Here is a 19294-nt window from a genome sequence, read left to right on the forward strand (position 1 = left end):
GTGTACAGAAACGTATTTCACAGCAATCCCAGATGACGGTAACAAAATACGTTACTTGCCACATTACCTCCCCCTGTGTTAAAGTGTTGGACAAGGACTGGGGAGATCTGGGTTCTAGTCCTGACTCAGTGATGAAGCTCACCGGGTGACTTTAGGCCAGTCCCTGACTCTCAGCCTAACCTATCTCACAGGGTTGTTGTTGTGAGGATAAAATAGAGAGGAGGATCATGTATACTTTGCATACCTTGGAAGAAAGGTGGGATATAAGTGTAACAAGTAAATAAGTAGTCTTTGGGTAGGAGGCAGAGCTCAATGGCAACACACACAATTTGGATACAGGAAGATCCGGCTTCAGTCGTTGGGAGATGCCAACTGTGGAATGTTCCAAGCTCTAGTTAAAGATGGAGGCTGGAGGTTTTGATGTTAGTGGGTGGTGAAATCGCTCTGGGTTTCTGTCAGTACCTGTCAGAACTCTAAAGGAGCTATCCAAGGAGTTGGGCCCTATCGCCAAACTAGATTAAGCACCCTGGAGAGCTTCCTTAGAGTACTCTCTGGCTTTTACTGAAACCTGGAATGGAATTACCGCCCCACTGAAATTGTAGCAACCAGCCTCCACTGATGATGCTATACGTTTACTCCTATGCTTATATTAAGATTCCAGAATAATAGTCTGCAATTAAACAAGCTTACCAGTATTGGGGGTGAATTAATGGGTGTAATATGTCATTGAATGGGACGGTGTAAACTTTCTTAGGAAGGTGTGTGTGAGTGTGTATTTGTGTGCTAAGTAGTGAATAGTTAATAGTATGCACAACCTAAATGCTGATTTCGGAAGCAATAGCTTTTGCTTAATAGGACTGAAAGTAAGCTTATTTTCTATTCTGCTGAGTTGGATAAATATTGTCATTATCTCATTTTGTGACAATATTATCCACCTCAGCAGAACAGAAAGTAAAGTGTTGATCTTGCAATTCAGTTCTGTCCTCCGCCTGGAAATTACAGTAATTCTTTCAGAGGGAAATATATAGACAAGTATTGCTAACTGTGTAGCCAATTTTGCTTACGTGATTGCGAAATGGGGCCTAGCCTCAAGCCTGCGTTATCATTATTTTCTTAAAGTTTTAATTCTGCTTGGCTGGGCCAGAATTCCTCTGTTCTTTATATAAACTCTTGGTTTCTTTTGCTATGGTTGTATGTAGCTTGTGCAAGAAAGATCTTAATTGGCCGACTGGTTTTGTGCAGGTCCCCACGTTGATGATGGACACTCAGTTTTCGGAGTTCACCCCCGATATCACGCCCATCATGCTGGCAGCTCACACCAATAACTACGAAATCATTAAGCTGCTAGTCCAAAGACGGGTGACGATCCCGCGCCCGCACCAGATCAGATGCAACTGCGTGGAATGCGTCTCCAGTTCCGAAGTAGACAGCCTGAGGCATTCCCGGTCGAGGCTGAACATTTACAAGGCTCTGGCCAGCCCTTCGTTGGTCGCCTTGTCTAGTGAGGACCCCATCCTGACCGCCTTCCGGCTGGGCTGGGAACTGAAGGAGCTCAGCAAGGTGGAGAACGAGTTCAAGGCGGAATACGAGGAACTTTCGCAGCAGTGCAAGCGGTTCGCCAAGGACCTTCTGGACCAGGCGCGGAGCTCCAGAGAACTGGAAATCATCTTGAACCACAGGGATGACCAGAGCGAAGAACTGGATCCCCAGAAATGTCACGATTTGGCCAAGCTAAAGGTAGCAATAAAGTATCACCAGAAAGAGGTAAGGGCTGTTTTTCTGCAGGGACGGCGTGATGCACGGTGCGTGAATGCACAGCCCACCGCAGATTTCTCCAACCTGGTTCCTCAGATGTTTTGGATGACAACTCCCAAGATCCCTGATCATGCTGGTTGGGGCTAATGGGAGACGCAGTCCAAAACATCTGGAGGGAACCAGATTGGGGGAGCCTGTGGTAGAGCGGCGGCTGGATCAAATTATTTCTGGTCCATGTCACTTTCTCATGTGTTCATTCATTGATCTGTGATTTTTAATCAAAATTTGTTATGAAAATTCACACTGAAATCCCTCTTTGAATTTGCATTTTTAGATGCAGTTTCGCTCCAAACATGCATTTCTAAATGTCTTTTCCTATCATTCATATTTTAAATGCACTGTGATACGTTTTTTGAGCTGAGAAACATATCCGTACAGAGCCATTGTGCCTAGCAATTGGGATGTGGTGTATGTGTGATCTAAATACGGGTTGTGAGTGTCTACCGCCCCAGCCTCAGAATAAGAACAGAAGGATTTCAGAAGAGTCTTACGGGATCAGGCCAAAGGCCTATCTGCTCCCACATCCTATTTCCCAAAAGGGCCCAAAAGATTCCTCTGGGAAGGCCACAAGCAGGACACGATACTTAGGGACTTGATATGATAGTGCAGAAAAGCCCGAAATTGTAAGGTCCTGTATGTATTTACAGCTTCCATTGCAAGGACTTTGGACTTTGTATGGTTATGTATCATGCATTTCCCTGCAGTATTCCTGATGCCCTCCAGAGGTTACAGACTACAAGTCTCAGCATTGCTGACCATTGGCCATGCTTGCTGGGGTTGATGGGAGTTGAAGTACAAAACATGTGGAGGTGTCAGGTTGAGGGAAACTGCCCTAGTGCAGCAGTTTCCTCCCTTGGAGTAAATGGCAGACATATGGGAGAACGTCTAGGTGCCGACGTGGGACATCTTTGGGGTGGGAGTGAACCTGCAATGGCTAAATCCATGGGTGGAATTGCCTCCTCGCCCAGAAGAGAGCAGCATATTTATTTAATCTTCCTTGTGATCACAGCATGTTTATTTTCAGCTTGCTAGAGTCATCAGGCTGGCCATTGTGGGACGCAGGGTGCTGAAGGAGACTGGACCTTTGGTCTCATGCAACAGGACTCTTATGTTCTAGAGAATGTATAAATAATTGTCAGGGCTGTTAATTGGGTGGGATTTAGAGTTCCACAGAGAAAAACACACACCCATGACCTGTGAACAATCAAAGTTATTTTAGCTCTAAGACCCCTAGACAATTCTTTGCTCACGTGGACATGATGCGATGTTGATTTCCTCTCATTCTCTCTACCATGTGAGCAATTACCTTGATGCGCAAGATCTCTGCCTAGCTCCACATCTATCACTAGTACCCAATTAGCATCAATTGTTTTGAACTCTAGTCAACTCTGAAAATGTGTGAGAACATTCAAGTGCACGTACAGAACACTGCCAGATGGCGCTTCCCGGTCACACTTACAGTTTATTCATGTCTGTGCTACTGTGAAAACATAGAGCAACATTTCCGATGCGCTCAGCATCCGCTGAAATCCCAGATCTAGCGACATGTAAAGGTTTGCCCCGAGACTTGTGGTGGGAGAACTTGGGAGGTAAAGTGTGATGACTCACAGATCAGGCTTTGATGGGATGGGATGAGGCTGAAGCAGACCAAAGGCCTATCTTAGGCCATAGCTAGACCTAAGGTTTATCCCTGGATCGTCCAGTGGTCAAACCTGTTCATCTAGGTGACACACAGGGGATCCAGTGCTCAGGCAGGGGCGAACCCTGGATGACCCCAGGATAAACCTTAGGTGTAGCTATGGCCTTAGTCTAGCATCCTCTTTTCCACAGTGGCCCATCAGATGCATATGGGAGGCATGAGTGCAATCAGTAGATGCTGGTGGCTCCGATGTCAGTGGGGCAACGAATCTGCTCTAGGTTTCAGTCAGAGCTGGTCAGAACTATCCAGATCGCAAGCTGAATATGAGCCAACAGTGTGATGTGGCTGCAAAAAAGGTAAATGCTATTTGGGGCGACATTAATAGAAGTATAGCTTCCAAATTGTGCGAGGTACTGGTTCCTCTCTATGTTAGGCCTCATCTTGAGTATTGTGTCCAATTCTGGGCACCACACTTAAAGAAGGATGCAGACAAGCTGGAGCGTGTTCAGAGGACGGCAACCAGGATGATCAGGGGTCTGGAAACAAAGCCCTATGGGGAGAGAATGAAAGAACTGGGCATGTTTAGCCTGGAGAAGAGAAGACTGAGGGGAGACATGATAGCACTCTTCAAGTCCTTGTCACATAGAGTAGGGCCAGGATCTCTTCTTGATCCTCCCAGAGTGCAGGACATGGAATAATGGGCTCAAGTTACAAGAAGCCATATTCCGGCTGGATATCAGGAAAAACTTCCTGACTGTTAGAGCACTACAACAAGAGAACCCATGACCTAGGGAGGTGGTGAGGTCTCCCAGACCAGAGCCGTTCAAGAGGCAGCTGGACAGCTGTCTGTCAGGGATGCTTTAAGGTGGATTCCTGCATTGAGCCTCCAGCGAAGAAGAACCCACCACCTCCCAAGGCAACCTGTTCCACCATTGAACAGCTGTTAAAGAGTTTCTCCTAATGTTTTGCCAAAATCTGTTTCCCTCCAATTTCCAGCTGTTGGCTGTAGCCCTACTCTCTCTAGAGCAACAGAGGACACATCTGCTCCATCTTCTGCATGGTGGCCTTTCAGTTATTGAAAGACCACTCTCATGTCTCCCTTTAATCTTCTCTTTCCCAGGCTAAACATATCCAGTTCTTTTAACCATGCCTCATGGTTTCCAGCCTCCTCACCATCCTGTGAGAGGTCCGGAATTGTGAATGAATACATGTAAACCTGATGTGGAAATTGATTGATAGCAGAGCCTAGGATGGTTGGTCATTCTGTTGTGCAGAGGACTGAATGTGGAACAGCAGGGGAATATAGGCCTAAGTGGTGATCCTTGGTGTGCAGATAGGAGTTCTACAGGTACATATGAGTACCCCTGTTTTCATCTGTGAACCCGTGAAGGGCACAAACTGCTAGGTTCTACCAGCATTAACAATAACAAATGGTATTTTTTTGAATTGGGTAGTTTCTTAGAGCCTGGCTGAGAGAAAAGGCAGGTCCTTGGCATCTCCTCAAGAATACCAAGCATTTACAGAAATATATATAAACAGTGTGCTGAACTGGACCTTCCATTTCCACAAACTCCGCACGCATTCTTCATGTGCCGCTGGTGTTTTTAAAAGGCCTTTTTTTTAATAAGTGGATTGAAGTGCCCCTTTAGAAATTGTCCAGATTCCCTCACAGTCTCTTAGGGGTGATGTACAGCCAGCAGTGGTGGCAAACTTGACAGGTTTAGAACCCCACAGAGATTTCCATGACGTTACTGGGAAGTCTGTCCGTATACCACGAGGTAATACCTGTCTCTCTGGTGGTTCAGGGCTACAAAAATGTCTCCAGGAGAAATGATGGCTCAAATCCTTTATCTTTAGAAGTATCTCTTGAAGCTTTTTTTCCAACAGGCACTTTACCTCAGGGAGGGTCTTTCTGGAGAAGCCTCTGGTGCAACACAGAAGGAAAAACACCACCACAAAATCAACACATGCACGCACACACACACACACACACACACACACACACACACACAGAGATATGAAAGCAACAAAATATGTCTAAAAAGCCAACAAAATATTTTGTTCTGTTGCTGTTGCTATTTGAGTCTCTTGAAATCTGGAAGGACATTTTAATCAGTGATTTTGCATCATCTCCCCCTCCCCCGCCCCATGCACACACATGAGCCACCAAAAATGGGATGTACAATTCAAGACAGGGCATCCATCCAAGGAAGATTTGTGCAGGAGAACCATAAAGGGAAACTAGTAGATTTTGATTTCAAGAGGCTAAATGATCAACAGTAGGGTGACCACATGAAAAGGAGGACAGGGCTCCTGTATCTTTAACAGTTGCACAGAAAAGGGAATTTCAGCAGGTGTCATTTGTATAGATGGGGAACCTGGTGAAATCCCCTCTTTATCACAGCAGTTAAAGCTGCAGGAGCTATACTAGAGTGACCAGATTTAAAAGACGGCAGGGCACCTGCAGCTTTAACTGTTGTGATGAAATTTCACCAGGTGCTGCAGGCATGCAAATGACACCTGCTGAAATTTCCTTTTCAATTCAACTGTTAAAGATACAGGAGCCCTGTCCTCCTTTTCACATGGTCACCCTAATCAACAGCCTAACCAATCGCCATATCTGCTGGTCCAGGCGAGATCTACACCAAGCAGGATAGAACACTTTGGAAGCGGTTTGAAAATAGTATATGGAATGTGTCCTGGGCTCTGACAGTTGTTAATACTGTTATAAACCATTATAAAGCAGTAATGTAGATCCTTCCCTGATTGCCGAATGATTCCAGAGTCTTCCCTTCAACCCCTAGCACACAGGTTCACCAACAAAGGGGGGGGGAGATACACACACACACACACACACACACACACACACACACACACACACACATATGTGTCATGATTCCAAGTCGTCCTGCTGAGATGCAAGACAATATAGAGCTGGAAAAAATGCAGAAAAGGGCAACTAAAATGATGAAGGGGCTGGAGCGAAGGTTACATCAACTGGGATTGTTTAGCTTGGAGAAAAGGAGGCTAAGGAGAGACATGATAGAGGTGTACGAAATTATGCATGGTACGGAGAATGTGGAGAGGGAGACATTTTTCTCCCTCTCTCAAAATAGTAGAACCCAATGGGGTCCTCCCATGAAACTGAATGGTGGGAGATTCAGGACAAATAAAAGGAAGTGCTTCTTCACACAGCGCATAGTTAAGTTATGGAATGCCACAGGATGTAGTGATGGCCACGAATCTGGATGGCTTTAAAAGGGGGTTGGATAAGTTCCTGGAGGCAAAGGCGATCCATGGCTATGAGCCCTGATGGTTGTGTGCTATCTCCAGTATTCGAGGCAGTAAGCCTGTGTGCCCCAGTTGCTTGTTCATCCCTGGCCGATGGCTGGTTGGCCACTGTGTGAGCAGAGTGCAGGACTAGATGGACCTGGTCTGATCCAGCATCAGGGCTCTTCTTATGTTCTTTATAAAGAGATCTGCTCTTTATTCAGCAAATAAACATCTCTTTACACCTGATGGGTATGTGAATGCTAGGAGCTATCCTCTAAACTTAATTAGCCTAACAAAGCTAAGCAGTTGCCTTTCAACTAAAACTGGACAGTTTACCTACAGTCCAACCGACAGGGTCTTTTTGGAGAAGCCTCTGGCGCAACACAGAACCCATCCACTGGGCTGTAAGAGTTCCAGCACCCCAGATACAGAACATACATTTTGACAGGGGAGTATTAAAGATGGCACAAGACAGCAGACTTGGAAGACTTTTCCTGTTTACGTTTGTTTTTATATATGGCTATTGAGGTTGCGTGGGGAGCGTAGAAGAGACTGTGTTCATTCTGCCCATTCTCCAAAATGAGTAAAATAGATAACGTGAATACAAAAGATGTAACAAACGCAGCCCTTTTCATTTCATTCATCAGACAAGCAATTGATCTTAGGGAGTCTAACCATTGGCAGAATGGATACACAGCACCTGATGCATGAACAGCTGATGGACCTAAACAAAAGGATCCGTACTGTGTTCGAATGGCATTATTTTTGTCCGTGCCGTGCATAAATGTATCACACACAATTACGTCCCACCCGTCTTCTAAATAATTCATCAGATGCCCTCGGTATATTTGAAATTCATGGTGTGCTTCTGTTCGACGTAGTAAACTGCTTCCCGTGCGAGAAAGGCTGAGTGTTTCATTTTGAATCTCAACACTTATAAACAATATTGTACAGAAACCACCGCAGGGCACGTACTAATGTTTCCTGTTTAATTAACTCTCTGTCACTTCTGTTACAAAGGTAGTTTGCCTTCTAGGATATGCAAGACCTAAAAAAATATAAAGAAACGATCATTTATAATGTATACATTTTTTATATAATATAAATATAATATTTTATCCCCCCCCACCGAAAATAGCATGTTGTTATGCTACATGTGAGGTGGATGTCAGTTTATCCCTGCACAAAATATTGCACTAAATCAGTAATGTGGAATGTAGTCCTGCTACCTTTTTTTTTAGAAAGATATATTATTGTATCAAAATGGCATTTGATTTTTTTCCTCCGGTTAATCTCCTCCCCCACTGAAAATAATAATTTGATTAACGCTGCCAAATTCCCCTTCATATTGACAAGCATAGACAATAGTACAAATCAGACAAACATTCAAATTCAAAACTGAAGGAGTGCATCATCACAAGAACATCAGAAGTGCCCTGATGCTGGGTCAGACCAAGGGTCCATCTAGTCCAGCACTCTGCTCACACAGAGGCCAACCAGCCATCGGCCAGGGACCAACAAGGCAGGACATGGTGCAACAGTGCCCTCCCACCCATGTTCCCCAGCAACAGCCCTATCATTATAGGGCTGTTGTTTTAGAGACTGTAATAGTGGTTTACATCCCAGAGAACCATCCCCTAGAAATGTTGGGGCACAGCACGGATCGACTAGAACCAAAGATCCACAGATTTAAGAGAGCAGTCCTATGGGATGCACATAAATCTCCAAACCTGGAGGTTTATGAGAATCCAATGCAGTGCAGGAGGTGCCTTGTGACTCCTGCTTTGCATTTTAGCTAAACGGGTGATTCCACCCATCTAGCGGATGCTTCAGGGAGGAGGAGCAAAGGAGGCTGGGGATGGCTGGGGATACCTCATATCACCTTGTCCCCAGGCTCCTTTTCTCCCTCCCTCCAGGAATGGACCTTTTCACCCCCTACAAGCTCACATGGCCGCAAGGGGACTGGGGATGAGGGCAAGTGCAGTTTCCTGGCTCTGAGCTTGGAGCCAGGAAAGCGAAAGAGCCTATGTCTAGAGGGCATAGGATTGCTCTCTAAGGGTGCAATCCTATGTGTATTTAAACAGAAACAAGTCCTACAACTCAATTAGAGCTTTCCATGGTGCTGCAGTGACCGCCCCTGCTGCCGTTGTGGGTAACAGCTCTGAATGGGTTAGGACAGGACACTATCTAAGCGGGTAGTCATTACATATCTTCTGCAAGTGAATTCGGAACCTAGGAAGTTGCCTTATTAGAGCTTTGGTCCCTTAGTCCAATATTTTGGAGACTATGGGCTCATTTACACCTACCTGTTATCCAAGACACAGGGGGAGGATCCTGGGATGCTCTGGCGTGGCATCCAACCCCCCAAGAAAAGGAGACTTTTGCGTGAGTGTAAGGGCATGATCCAGCACAAAACAGACATGATAGCACTCTTCAAATACTTAAAAGGTTGTCACACAGAGGAGGGCCAGGATCTCTTCTCGATCTTCCCAGAGTGCAGGACATGGAATAACGGGCTCAAGTTAAAGGAAGCCAGATTCCAGCTGGACATCAGGAAAAACTTCCTGACTGTTAGAGCAGTGCGACAATGGAATCAGTTACCTAGGGAGGTTGTGGGCTCTCCCACACTAGAGGCCTTCAAGAGGCAGCTGGACAACCCTCTGTCAGCGATGCTTTAGGGTGGATTCCTGCATTGAGCAGGGGGTTGGACTCGATGGCCTTGTAGGCCCCTTCCAACTCTGCTATTCTATGATAAAGCAAAACAAAAAACCCAAAGCTGGTGCCATAAAATGCAGTCAGCCATTCCAGGGATGGCAGAAAAAACTCGCCCCCTTACCCTCAATGGGCATGGAGCGCCCCCCCACCCCATAGCTCCGTTCCTGATTGTTGTGCTATGCTACTCTTGGGAAGGAGGGAGGTCCCAGGAGGGAGCGTCACACCAGCTGTGGCCTTCTGGATAATCCCGGGACTGTGGGTAAAATCGGGATAACTGGGGAAGCAGTTATCCCAGAAAAAAGGTGTCAGCCCTGCTTGCTCCCGAGATCCCCTGTGGATCATTTGCATGCACAGGGATGAGCCAGGGACGACCGTGGGGAAAAGGCATGGTGTCGACATGCCCTGACTGGCAGTGTCTCTTCAGGGTTTCAGGCAGAATTCCTTCCTAGCTGTACTTGGAAATGCCAGGGATTGAAGGAGGACCTCTCTATAAGCAAAACACGTGCTAAGATGTAGCTTCTTTTGTCTGTCCTGAATTTATTGGTAATCAATTCCACCCACCAGATCTACTGATTTCAAGACTGCCTTGATGGGCACCAGAATGGAAAGGATCCATAACCATCTCTTCAAAATATATTATTGGCATTTTCGTGTAGTTCATGTTTTCTTATTTAGTTCATGATTTGGAAAAGATTTGAGGCACCCAAGGTCTGCAGAAGCCTACCCTTCAGGAAGACCATTTCTTTTCTTTTCTTTTCCTAAGTGCTCCAGTGAAGGTTTTAGATTTCTAAATAAAAAGTTGTCTGCTCGTTCCCTTGAGCCGATATGAGCCAGAAGGCAGGAATCAAATGGAGTCTTTCAAGTGTGAAAATAAATGTGCACATGGCTCTGTAGGCAAAGATCCTTTGCCAACCCCCCCCAAAGCAGTAAAGTAAAAGGAAATAAAATAGCATTTTTGAAAAACAGATATTAAAAATAGGTCATTAATATTATTCTCCACTACACTCGTTCTATTAAATGGAATTTGTCAATGTCTCTGTGTGCATTTTAAAGGATGAAACCTGCCAGTTCCAATATTGTAAGTAGTTTGCCCCAAATAAGTAGAAGAAAGAGATGGTACAATGAAAGGTGCTGATGAACTGCAGCACTGGACAAGATTTCTTTGACCCGTCCTATTTATAGTTCCTTTTGATTTCAGAGAGGTGTGGGAGTTCACCTTTACCTGCCAAGCTGAACACTTAAGATTGACTGCCCACAAAGGGCACAGATTGTACTTCAATGCGTCCTGAACACCATTATAAATAAACCTTTTTGTGAGCAAGAAGAGTGTGCGTTGTATCCAAATGATGTAGCCATCCAGCTTCCTTCAGTGCAACATTACCTCTAGCTTTGCTGAAATCATAGAATCATAGAATAGTAGAGTTAGAAGGGGCCTGTAAGGCCATCGAGTCCAACCCCCTGCTCAATGCAGGAATCCACCCTAAAGCATCCCTGACAGATGGTTGTCCAGCTGCCTCTTGAAGGCCTCTAGTGTGGGAGAGCCCACCACCTCCCTAGGTAACTGGTTCCGTTGTCGTACTGCTCTAACAGTCAGGAAGTTTTTCCTGATGTCCAGCCGGAATCTGGCTTCCTGTAACTTGAGCCTGTTATTCCGTGTCCTGCACTCTGGGATGATTGGTAAGAGATCCTGGCCCTCCTCTGTGTGACAACCTTTCAAGTCTTTGAAGAGTGCTCTCATGTCTCCCCTCAATCTTCTCTTCTCCAGGCTAAACATGCCCAGTTGTTTCAGTCTCTCGTCATAGGGCTTTTTTTCCATCTTGGATATCCCATGCATTTTCTTATGGGCAACACACTGACATCAATTCTAGATTAGGAATGCTATGGAATTCTCCTCTTGGATTTCTCCAAGGATGTGAAGGTTTGAATTGCTGTCTCTGGTTTGTGGGATGACACAAATGCCTTGGCGATCCACCATTCTTCCATTTTGATTCTTTACTTCATTGTATGCCTTACACTTGTCACAGCTTTCATTTCCTTCCACTAGTTTCTCACATTATTTCCCCTTCTACCTTACCAAGGGATAGCTTGGCCTTGTAGTCCATGCATCGGGAATCTTGCATTTAGATTACTATAATGTGCTTCATGTGGGGCCACACTTGCGCTTGGTCCAGAAGCTCCAGCTGATGGAGAATGCAGTGACCAGGACGCTGAGTGGGGCACCTGGTCAAGGCCATATTATACCAGTGTTGAAGCATCTGTTCTGACAACCTATTAGCTACAGAGACACATTCAGGATCTTGCTGCTGACATATAAAACCCTGAATGAATCACTTGGGACCATTTTACCTGGCACGTTGCCCTTCTTGAAATAGATCTCTATAAACACGAAAGTCATCAGAGGAGGCCTTGCTGGTTTTGCTGTGACCTGCAGTTTGTCATCTGGCAGCAACCTAGAAGTGGGCCTTCTCTGTGGTGGTATCCACTCTAGGGGGACAGATTCAGGACAGATCAAAGGAAGGACTTCTTCACACAGCACATAATGATACACATAATTAATCACATAATGATTAATTTTTGTGAACCGCCCAGAGAGCTTCGGCTATTGGGCGGTATAAAAATGTAATAAATAAAATAAAAATAAATAAATAAATAAATAAATACTATGGAACTCCCTACCACAAGATGTAGTGATGGCCACAATTTTGGATGGTTTTAAAAGGGGCTTGGATAAATTCTTGGAGAAGAAGGTTATCAATGGCTACTAGCCCTGATGGTTATGTATAAAAAGTATAAAAATAGATAGATAGATAGATAGATAGATAGATAGATAGATAGATAGATAGATGCTTGACCTCCGGTAGCAGAGGCAGTAAGCTGATGTACACCAGTGGCTGGAGAACATGGGGGGGAGGGTGCTGTTGCATTCTTGTCCTGCTTGTAGTCAACAGCTGGTTGGCCACTGTATGAACAGACTGCTGGACACGAAGGACTCTTGGTTGATCCAGCAGGGCTCTTCTTATGTTCTATAGAATGTTCTCTCCCTAGTAGTCAGAAGGCATCAACTGCACCAACTGTAGTGTGTTTTAGCCATCTCTGAATGATTATGCATCCCAGTTAGTTTGCTTGGTATGTCGTGTATTTTTAGTTTTGATGTTTAATATTTTAAACATTTGTGATGGTGTATTTTAATGTTTGGTTTTAGAAGCCCCCGATATATATAGTATATTGATTAAGGGTGTAATCGTATGCATGTGTAGAAAGAACAAAAAGTCCTACTACTCCCAGTATTTCTCAATCAGTATGCTGGGAGTTGTAGGACATTTTCCCCCTGTCTAAACTTGCATAGGATTGCACCCTAAATAAATAAAAAGGACAGGTGAATCAGTCTATTTCTGGCCCATGTCATCTTTGCACATCTTCACCTTTAAATCTGTTCTGTCCCAATTCCACATTAATTTGTATCTTTAAACCAGGACAAAAAAAATCCCCATGGAAATTTGCATTCAAATACATATTTAAATAGGTATTTACACATATGTGCTCTCAAAATGCACCTTTTTTTATATAAGTTCTTGGACCTGAGAACTGTGTAGGAATATTCATAAAGTGCAAAAGCCAACAGATAACTAAATTCCAATCCACACGTTATCCTGGAAGGTCAGTTTATACCAGAATTCATAAAGATCAAATCCTTCAGGCATCCCTATGTACCAGTGTACAGGTAAGTGCATAGAAGAAGAAGAAGAAGAAGAAGAAGAAGAAGAAGAAGACCCTACAGGACTAAAAAAAAGGGGGGGGGAGATCTTGATTAGCTCATTTGCTTGCCTGATTTCATGCCGCATCCTCAGCTGCTGTGTTGCATCAGTAATCATTCTGGGAACATTGATAAAGTACAGGAGAAAATTATGCAAACAAATGGTAGGAGACAATAGCTATGGCAAACCGTGCATGAACTGGTTCCAGAATTAATTTGAGAAATCCTTCATGTTAAATTGGAAACAAGGCACAGTGGAATGCCAGGCTGACTAGAGTGACCTCATGGAAAGGAGGACAAGGCTCCTGTATCTTTAACAGTTGTATAGAAAAGGGAGTTTCAGCAGGTGCCATTTGTATGCATGCAGCACTTGATGAAATCCCCTCTTCATCACAACAGTGAAAGCTGCAGGAGCCCTGTGTAGCGTAACCAGATACAAAAGAGGGCAGGGCTCCTGCAGCTTTCACTGTTGTGATGAAGAGGGGATTTCACCAGGTGCTGCATGCATACAAATGACACCTGCTGAAATTCCTTTTTCTCTACAAGATTACAGGAGCCCTGTCATCCTTTCCATATGGTCACCCTATTTAAAGCTGCAGGAGCCCTGCCTTTTTTTGTATCTGGTCAAGAGGGCAGGGCTCCTGCAGCTTTAACTTTTGTGGTGAAGCAGGAACTTCACCAGGTGCTGCATGCATACAAATGACACCTGCTGAAATTCCCTTTTCTATGCAACTGTCAAAGATATAGAAGCCCTGTGCTCCTTTCCATATGGTCACCCTAACTAAAACCATTTTATTTATTTATTTATTTATTATTACATTGATGTACCACCCCATAGCCGAAGCTGTCTGGGTGCTTTACAAAGATTAAAGCCTTGATGGAACAACAGCAGAATAGAACCAGTAAAATCCCCACCTCCACCCCCAGGCTAAATGCAGCCAAACCTGAACATAAAATCTAAAGTTCTCCAGAAAACGATTGTGCAAAACAGGAGTCCAAAGACGGTTCCATTTTGCTTGGGCAGAGGTTTCGTAACACAACAGAGTGTACAAAAACTGAAAAGCAAAACTTGTTTTATGGGACATTTTCCAGCAGTATCATGAAATTATTTATCAACTAAAGTTGTGAACTTGGTTGTACTGCCAAATCCGTCCACCACCACCCCTCATTTGTATACTCTCAATAACATAATCATGAACCCAAACCTATCTAGCATTGTGACATAGTCTTTATTAACACCTGTTTAGGCATTCACTTGAATGCCTGAGGGCTTAAAATGGGTAGACCTGATGAGCCAGGAGCTGTGGTCATGTGGAGAGTCCTGTTCGAGTTCAAGCAAGTTGGGGTAGAAGTCCCTTGGCAATTCAACATGGCAAGGTCCAAACTGAGGGGACGGGGCTCATGCACCCAGAGACATAGGGGGTGGGGCCAATGTGCCTCAACTCTCTACCCACTTCAAGCCCTGACATATTCAGGCAAATGCCTGAACCGGGCATGTGAGTTCCCTAACTGGCTGGGATCAGTCCAGCCAATTGAGGAAGGAATTAAAAATGTAAGATGCTGGCTTATACTTTGGCAAATCATGGGTCCATCTAGCCCAGTATTGTTGACACTGACTGGCAGCAACGGCTTTCCAGGGTTTCAGGTAGCATTCTTTCTTAGCCCAACCTGGAGATGCTGGCGATTGAACCTGAGACCTTCTTCATGCAAAACATGCACTCCTCCACTGAACCATGGCCCTTCAGTCAATACCAACTCAGTCACGGTATCAACAAGAGCACATTTCTAGCCACCGTTACTATTTTCAGCCTGAAACATGAAATGGAAGAACATCCCCCCTGCACTCTCCCGATCGAGTCTCTTCCTTTAAGTGTTTGCCTCAAGTGTGTGTCACTTCTTGCAACACTTCCAAGGTCACTGGTTTCAATCTCTTGCATTCCAGGCAAAAGCCACTTAACCTAAATTATCCCTGACAGATCATGGTTATATAGACTCTTCTGAGAAACTTCAAAGAAAGGATATTCCACATCTTTCCAGGGCAAATTCTTCCATACCCTAAATGTTCTTACCGGCCTGACGCTGCTGGTATTTCCCCCCCCCGTTCTGAATTTATGCTGCTGCAACTGAAATCTATAGCTCTTTCTTTCTTTCGTTCATTCATTCTTTCCTTCCTGTTGCGGCAATGAAGAATAGTTCTTTCTTTGGGGCAAGGCTTGACGCATTTCAAAACAATCCTCATGATTTCCACGGAGTCTTCACCTCCCGTCAGCTCAAAAATATCCATTTTTCTTCAGTAACTCTTTGTATATCATGAACTCTAAGCCTTTGTTGTTTTGCCGTTCTCTGCCAAAGGAAACTAAGCCCTGCATGATCCCAGTATAACGTTAATGAGCTTCCGATCCTCATCCCCAAACTGTGTGCTGAAGCACACCAGACCACCAAAATGAAAGCATTAACCTCAGGTCCTCCAGGAATTCCAGTCATGCCTTTTGAGGCTCCCCAAACGGCCACGCCTCTTCTCCTGGCCCCACCCCTTTTATCCCAACCATTGATCATTTCCCCGCTTTCTCACGCACATTCATTTTAAAGGGCTGAAATTCCTCTGCCCAGGCTCAGTTACACTCACTGAGCGCTTTAAGCTAAAACATACTGGTACTTGGACCTCACTCCTTTCACCTTCGATCCCACCCACCACTGGAACGCACCCCTCCCCTAGAGCTTCTTCAAAATAGAATTTGGCCCTCAGAGATAAAGAAGTTCTTTACCCCTGAGCTAAAGGCTCCCATGTCCCCAGGGTACGGATCCAAGGAGGAGGTTGCCCGCTGCATCTCTGTATGGCTATCATCTCTGGGACTTGCCTCCATCCAATCCTGGTGCATCTCAGCATGGGGCATGATGGGATCAGTGTGATGTAGTGGCTAAGGTGTTGGACAGGGAGTTTGGAGATCCAGGTTCTAGTCCCCACTCAGCCATGGAAACCCACTGGGTGACTTTGGGCCAGTCGCAGACTCTCAGCCCAACCTACCTCACAGGGTTGTTGTTGTGAGGATAAAGTGGAGAGGAGGATTATGTATGCCGCCTTGGGTTCCTTGGAGGAAAAAAGGCAGGATATGAATGTAATAATAATAATAATAATAATAATAATAATAATAATAATAATAATTCCTCCACTCCCGATGCAGAGAAGCAGCAGAATGGTGTGGTCCTCAGAGATGTCCGTTGCCTTTCTGTCTGGGTCGCTGCTCTGAGCTTGGCTCAGGTCAGAAGCCCTTTTCACCCAGTAGGTCAGGTCCTCTGCCCATGAAATGGATGTGTGTAAAACAGGAGGGAGGCTTCACCCCGCCCCCCCGCCCCTGCCCATGCACATTCACATGGACACCTGCAACATGCCTCTTCTAGGTGCATATACAGAGCTTGACGTGATCAGGCACTTTAAGTTTTCAAGTAGACCCCCCTGAAGACATGCCACCCTGACCCCACTGCAGGTGTGTTTGTCGCACACACAGAGGATCCCAATCTGTGCTGGAGACAAAGGCCTCATCTACACCAAACAGGATGTTGCACCATGAAAGTGGTATAGAAAAGGCAGGGCCATGTCCCATTCACAACACCAAACACAAGCAAGAACACAATTCTTAAGAAATGTCTGCAATTTCCAGGATGACGGCGGGAGGCTGCCAGGTGTCACCAAGCTGTGGGGCACTTGCAGAGCAGGCTTGCCTCCATCCAATCCTGGCGCCTCTCGGCATGGGGCATGCTGGATACAGTGGGGGCCCATCTACAACAGCCCTAGGCTTAGAACTTGGGAGTTCTGCTGCGGACGCATCCTCTGAGCCAGTGAAGGATGGCAGGGGTGTGTCCTCTGACCAGGAATACCCGGAATAAGGCATTGACTGTCCTACCCCAGGAGAAGTGGTCTGTGCCTCCTCTCCATCAAAACCCTCTGCTCCACACTGGATGGCCTGACGGGTCATGATAACCGCATTGACCCTGTTCAGACAATACGCTAAGCCACGATGGTTGCGCATTTTGAGCTAACCCTGATGGCTGAGCATGTCGCGTGAAACATTCTTAACCATGGTGGCTAGACAACCATGGTTTAAACATGCTCATGAAACATTTCCTGCAAAAGGATGAGCGGCCTAACCATGGTTTAGCATGTGGTCTGAACAGGTCCGTTGACTTCCAGAATTTCCCCCATTTGAGGGCAGCGTCCATTTGAGGGCAGCGTGTCTGAATACAACCATGTACACGTCAGTTGGGTGGTCGATTCCTGGATTTTTATCCAGGAATAACTGCATGAATAACGTATTTAGTGGGGCTGTGCACGGACCCCCTGAACTGCTTCGTGGCCTGATCCGGACCTTCCGGATCGGGCCCGAACCGCTTCGTGTCGATCCGCCCGTCACCTGCTCCATTCTGCGGAGCGAGATCTGGCTCTGCCGCTAACACAGTATGGATGGGAGCGGCAGTGCCAGGTAAGCCAACCCCCTGCCCCCTTACCTGCCTCCATTGCGGGCTTCAATTGAGGCCCCGGTTGAAGCCGGAAGCCTCTTCCAGCTTCAAGCTAGGACCTCAATTGAAGCTCATGACAGAGGCAGGTAAGCCCCCTCCCCCCTGCCCCTTTACCTGGCTCCATCGCCGTCACTGCATGGACTGCGGCGGTGGCACTGCCGCCAGGTGAGTCCCCCTCCCCCCACTTACCTGCGACCGGAGCTCCGGATCGAGGTGAACCACTTCACCTCAATCCGCAGCCCCCCGACCCAATTCATCTCCACCTTTATCGGAGGCGAATCAGGCCGCTCTGCTATCGCTTCTCTGAACCGAAGTGAAGCAAAGCACAGCCCTAGTACTTAGTCAACACTTCTTTACAGAGATGGGTTAGGGACAGGAGAGGAAGGGATGGTGTGTGAGCTCCATGCAGTGGGATCAAACTGGCACTTCGAAATACCATGTGAACAGGCCCTCTGTCTTCATCGGATCTCTGTTGTGTAGATATTCCCGCCATGCTAAAAGCAGGTGCTTATGTTATAAAAATAATTATTATATGATGAACCTTTCATAGCAATGATCAAACCGAAGTGTGTGTAATCCTAAATTTCTTTAATCACATACATAACATCAATGAGAGCTTTACTTGTAAAACATCATTTTAGTCAAGTATCTCAGGAGTTGCATCATCTACGGCTTATTTGTAGTCTGGGCATTGATTTTGCTAGAAATGTAATGACAGCATGTATCTCAGAGGTGCATAACCTTCTCGGTCGTGACGGCTGCTTATGATGCTAGCTTGTTGCTTGGGGTCTGTACGTACATGGGTGTGTGTGTCCATACACACATCCACGCACACACACACCAGCAACTCTGTTCGAAATCACTCTTTCTTTGCTGCACAGGCAGGGAAAGACCTGGATCAGGATTGTTGGGAAAGGGGATCTGGCAGGGGGGTTTAAGGCTGCATAGGGAGAATGCATAGGGAGGCTGCAGTGAAGAATGTGTATCCCTGATGTATATGAATGAGCCATGCCCTGAGTCAGAAAGATCCATATAGTCCAGGATTGTCTATGTCAACCTTTCACAATCTGGTGCTAGCTGGACATGGGAGCTGTAGTCCAATAGATCTGGAGGGTACCAAGTTGAGGAAAGCTAGTCTCTTGTCTTCTTGTAGCTGCACTTTGAAGTCTACACCAGGAGTTGTTCTCAGTCCTGGTATGATCTCTCTGTCTCTGTCTCTGTCTCTCTCTCTCTCTCTCTCTCTCTCTCTCTCTCTCTCAATGGGTAGCATCCAATGTTAGTCCTATGTAGGGTAGACCCATTGAAATGAATGTAACATCAGTTAGTCATGGGAACTCTGGGGGAAAGTGACCATGTCATATCCCAGGCAAATGGAGGGGTCATCCCTGCCTGCTTCCGGGATCCCCTGTGCGTCATTTGGATTTTAAAGGAAGCAAAAGCAGAGTGTACCTGTACATGTACTCTGGATTTTAGGAAAGATGATTCCTGCACTGAACAGGGGGTCAGACTCGATGGCCTCATAGGCCCCTTCCAACTCTACTATTCTATGATTCTATGATCATAAGTCCCATACATTTCAATGG

At 45.7% G+C, this 19294-nt stretch overlaps 1 protein-coding gene across 2 annotated transcripts in view; it reads left to right on the top strand.

The window, feature by feature from the left end:
• Window positions 1–19294, top strand: part of TRPC5 (transient receptor potential cation channel subfamily C member 5) — a 106331-nt gene that overhangs the window by 21406 nt on the left and 65631 nt on the right. For both annotated transcript variants that reach the window (XM_063142088.1, XM_063142089.1), the window contains exon 2: window positions 1243–1764. In XM_063142088.1, coding sequence (XP_062998158.1) covers window positions 1243–1764 — 522 coding nt within the window. The remainder of the gene's footprint in view (window positions 1–1242; window positions 1765–19294) is intronic.

Source organism: Elgaria multicarinata, chromosome 15 (assembly GCF_023053635.1).
Source record: "Elgaria multicarinata webbii isolate HBS135686 ecotype San Diego chromosome 15, rElgMul1.1.pri, whole genome shotgun sequence".
Classification (NCBI taxonomy): domain Eukaryota; kingdom Metazoa; phylum Chordata; class Lepidosauria; order Squamata; family Anguidae; genus Elgaria; species Elgaria multicarinata.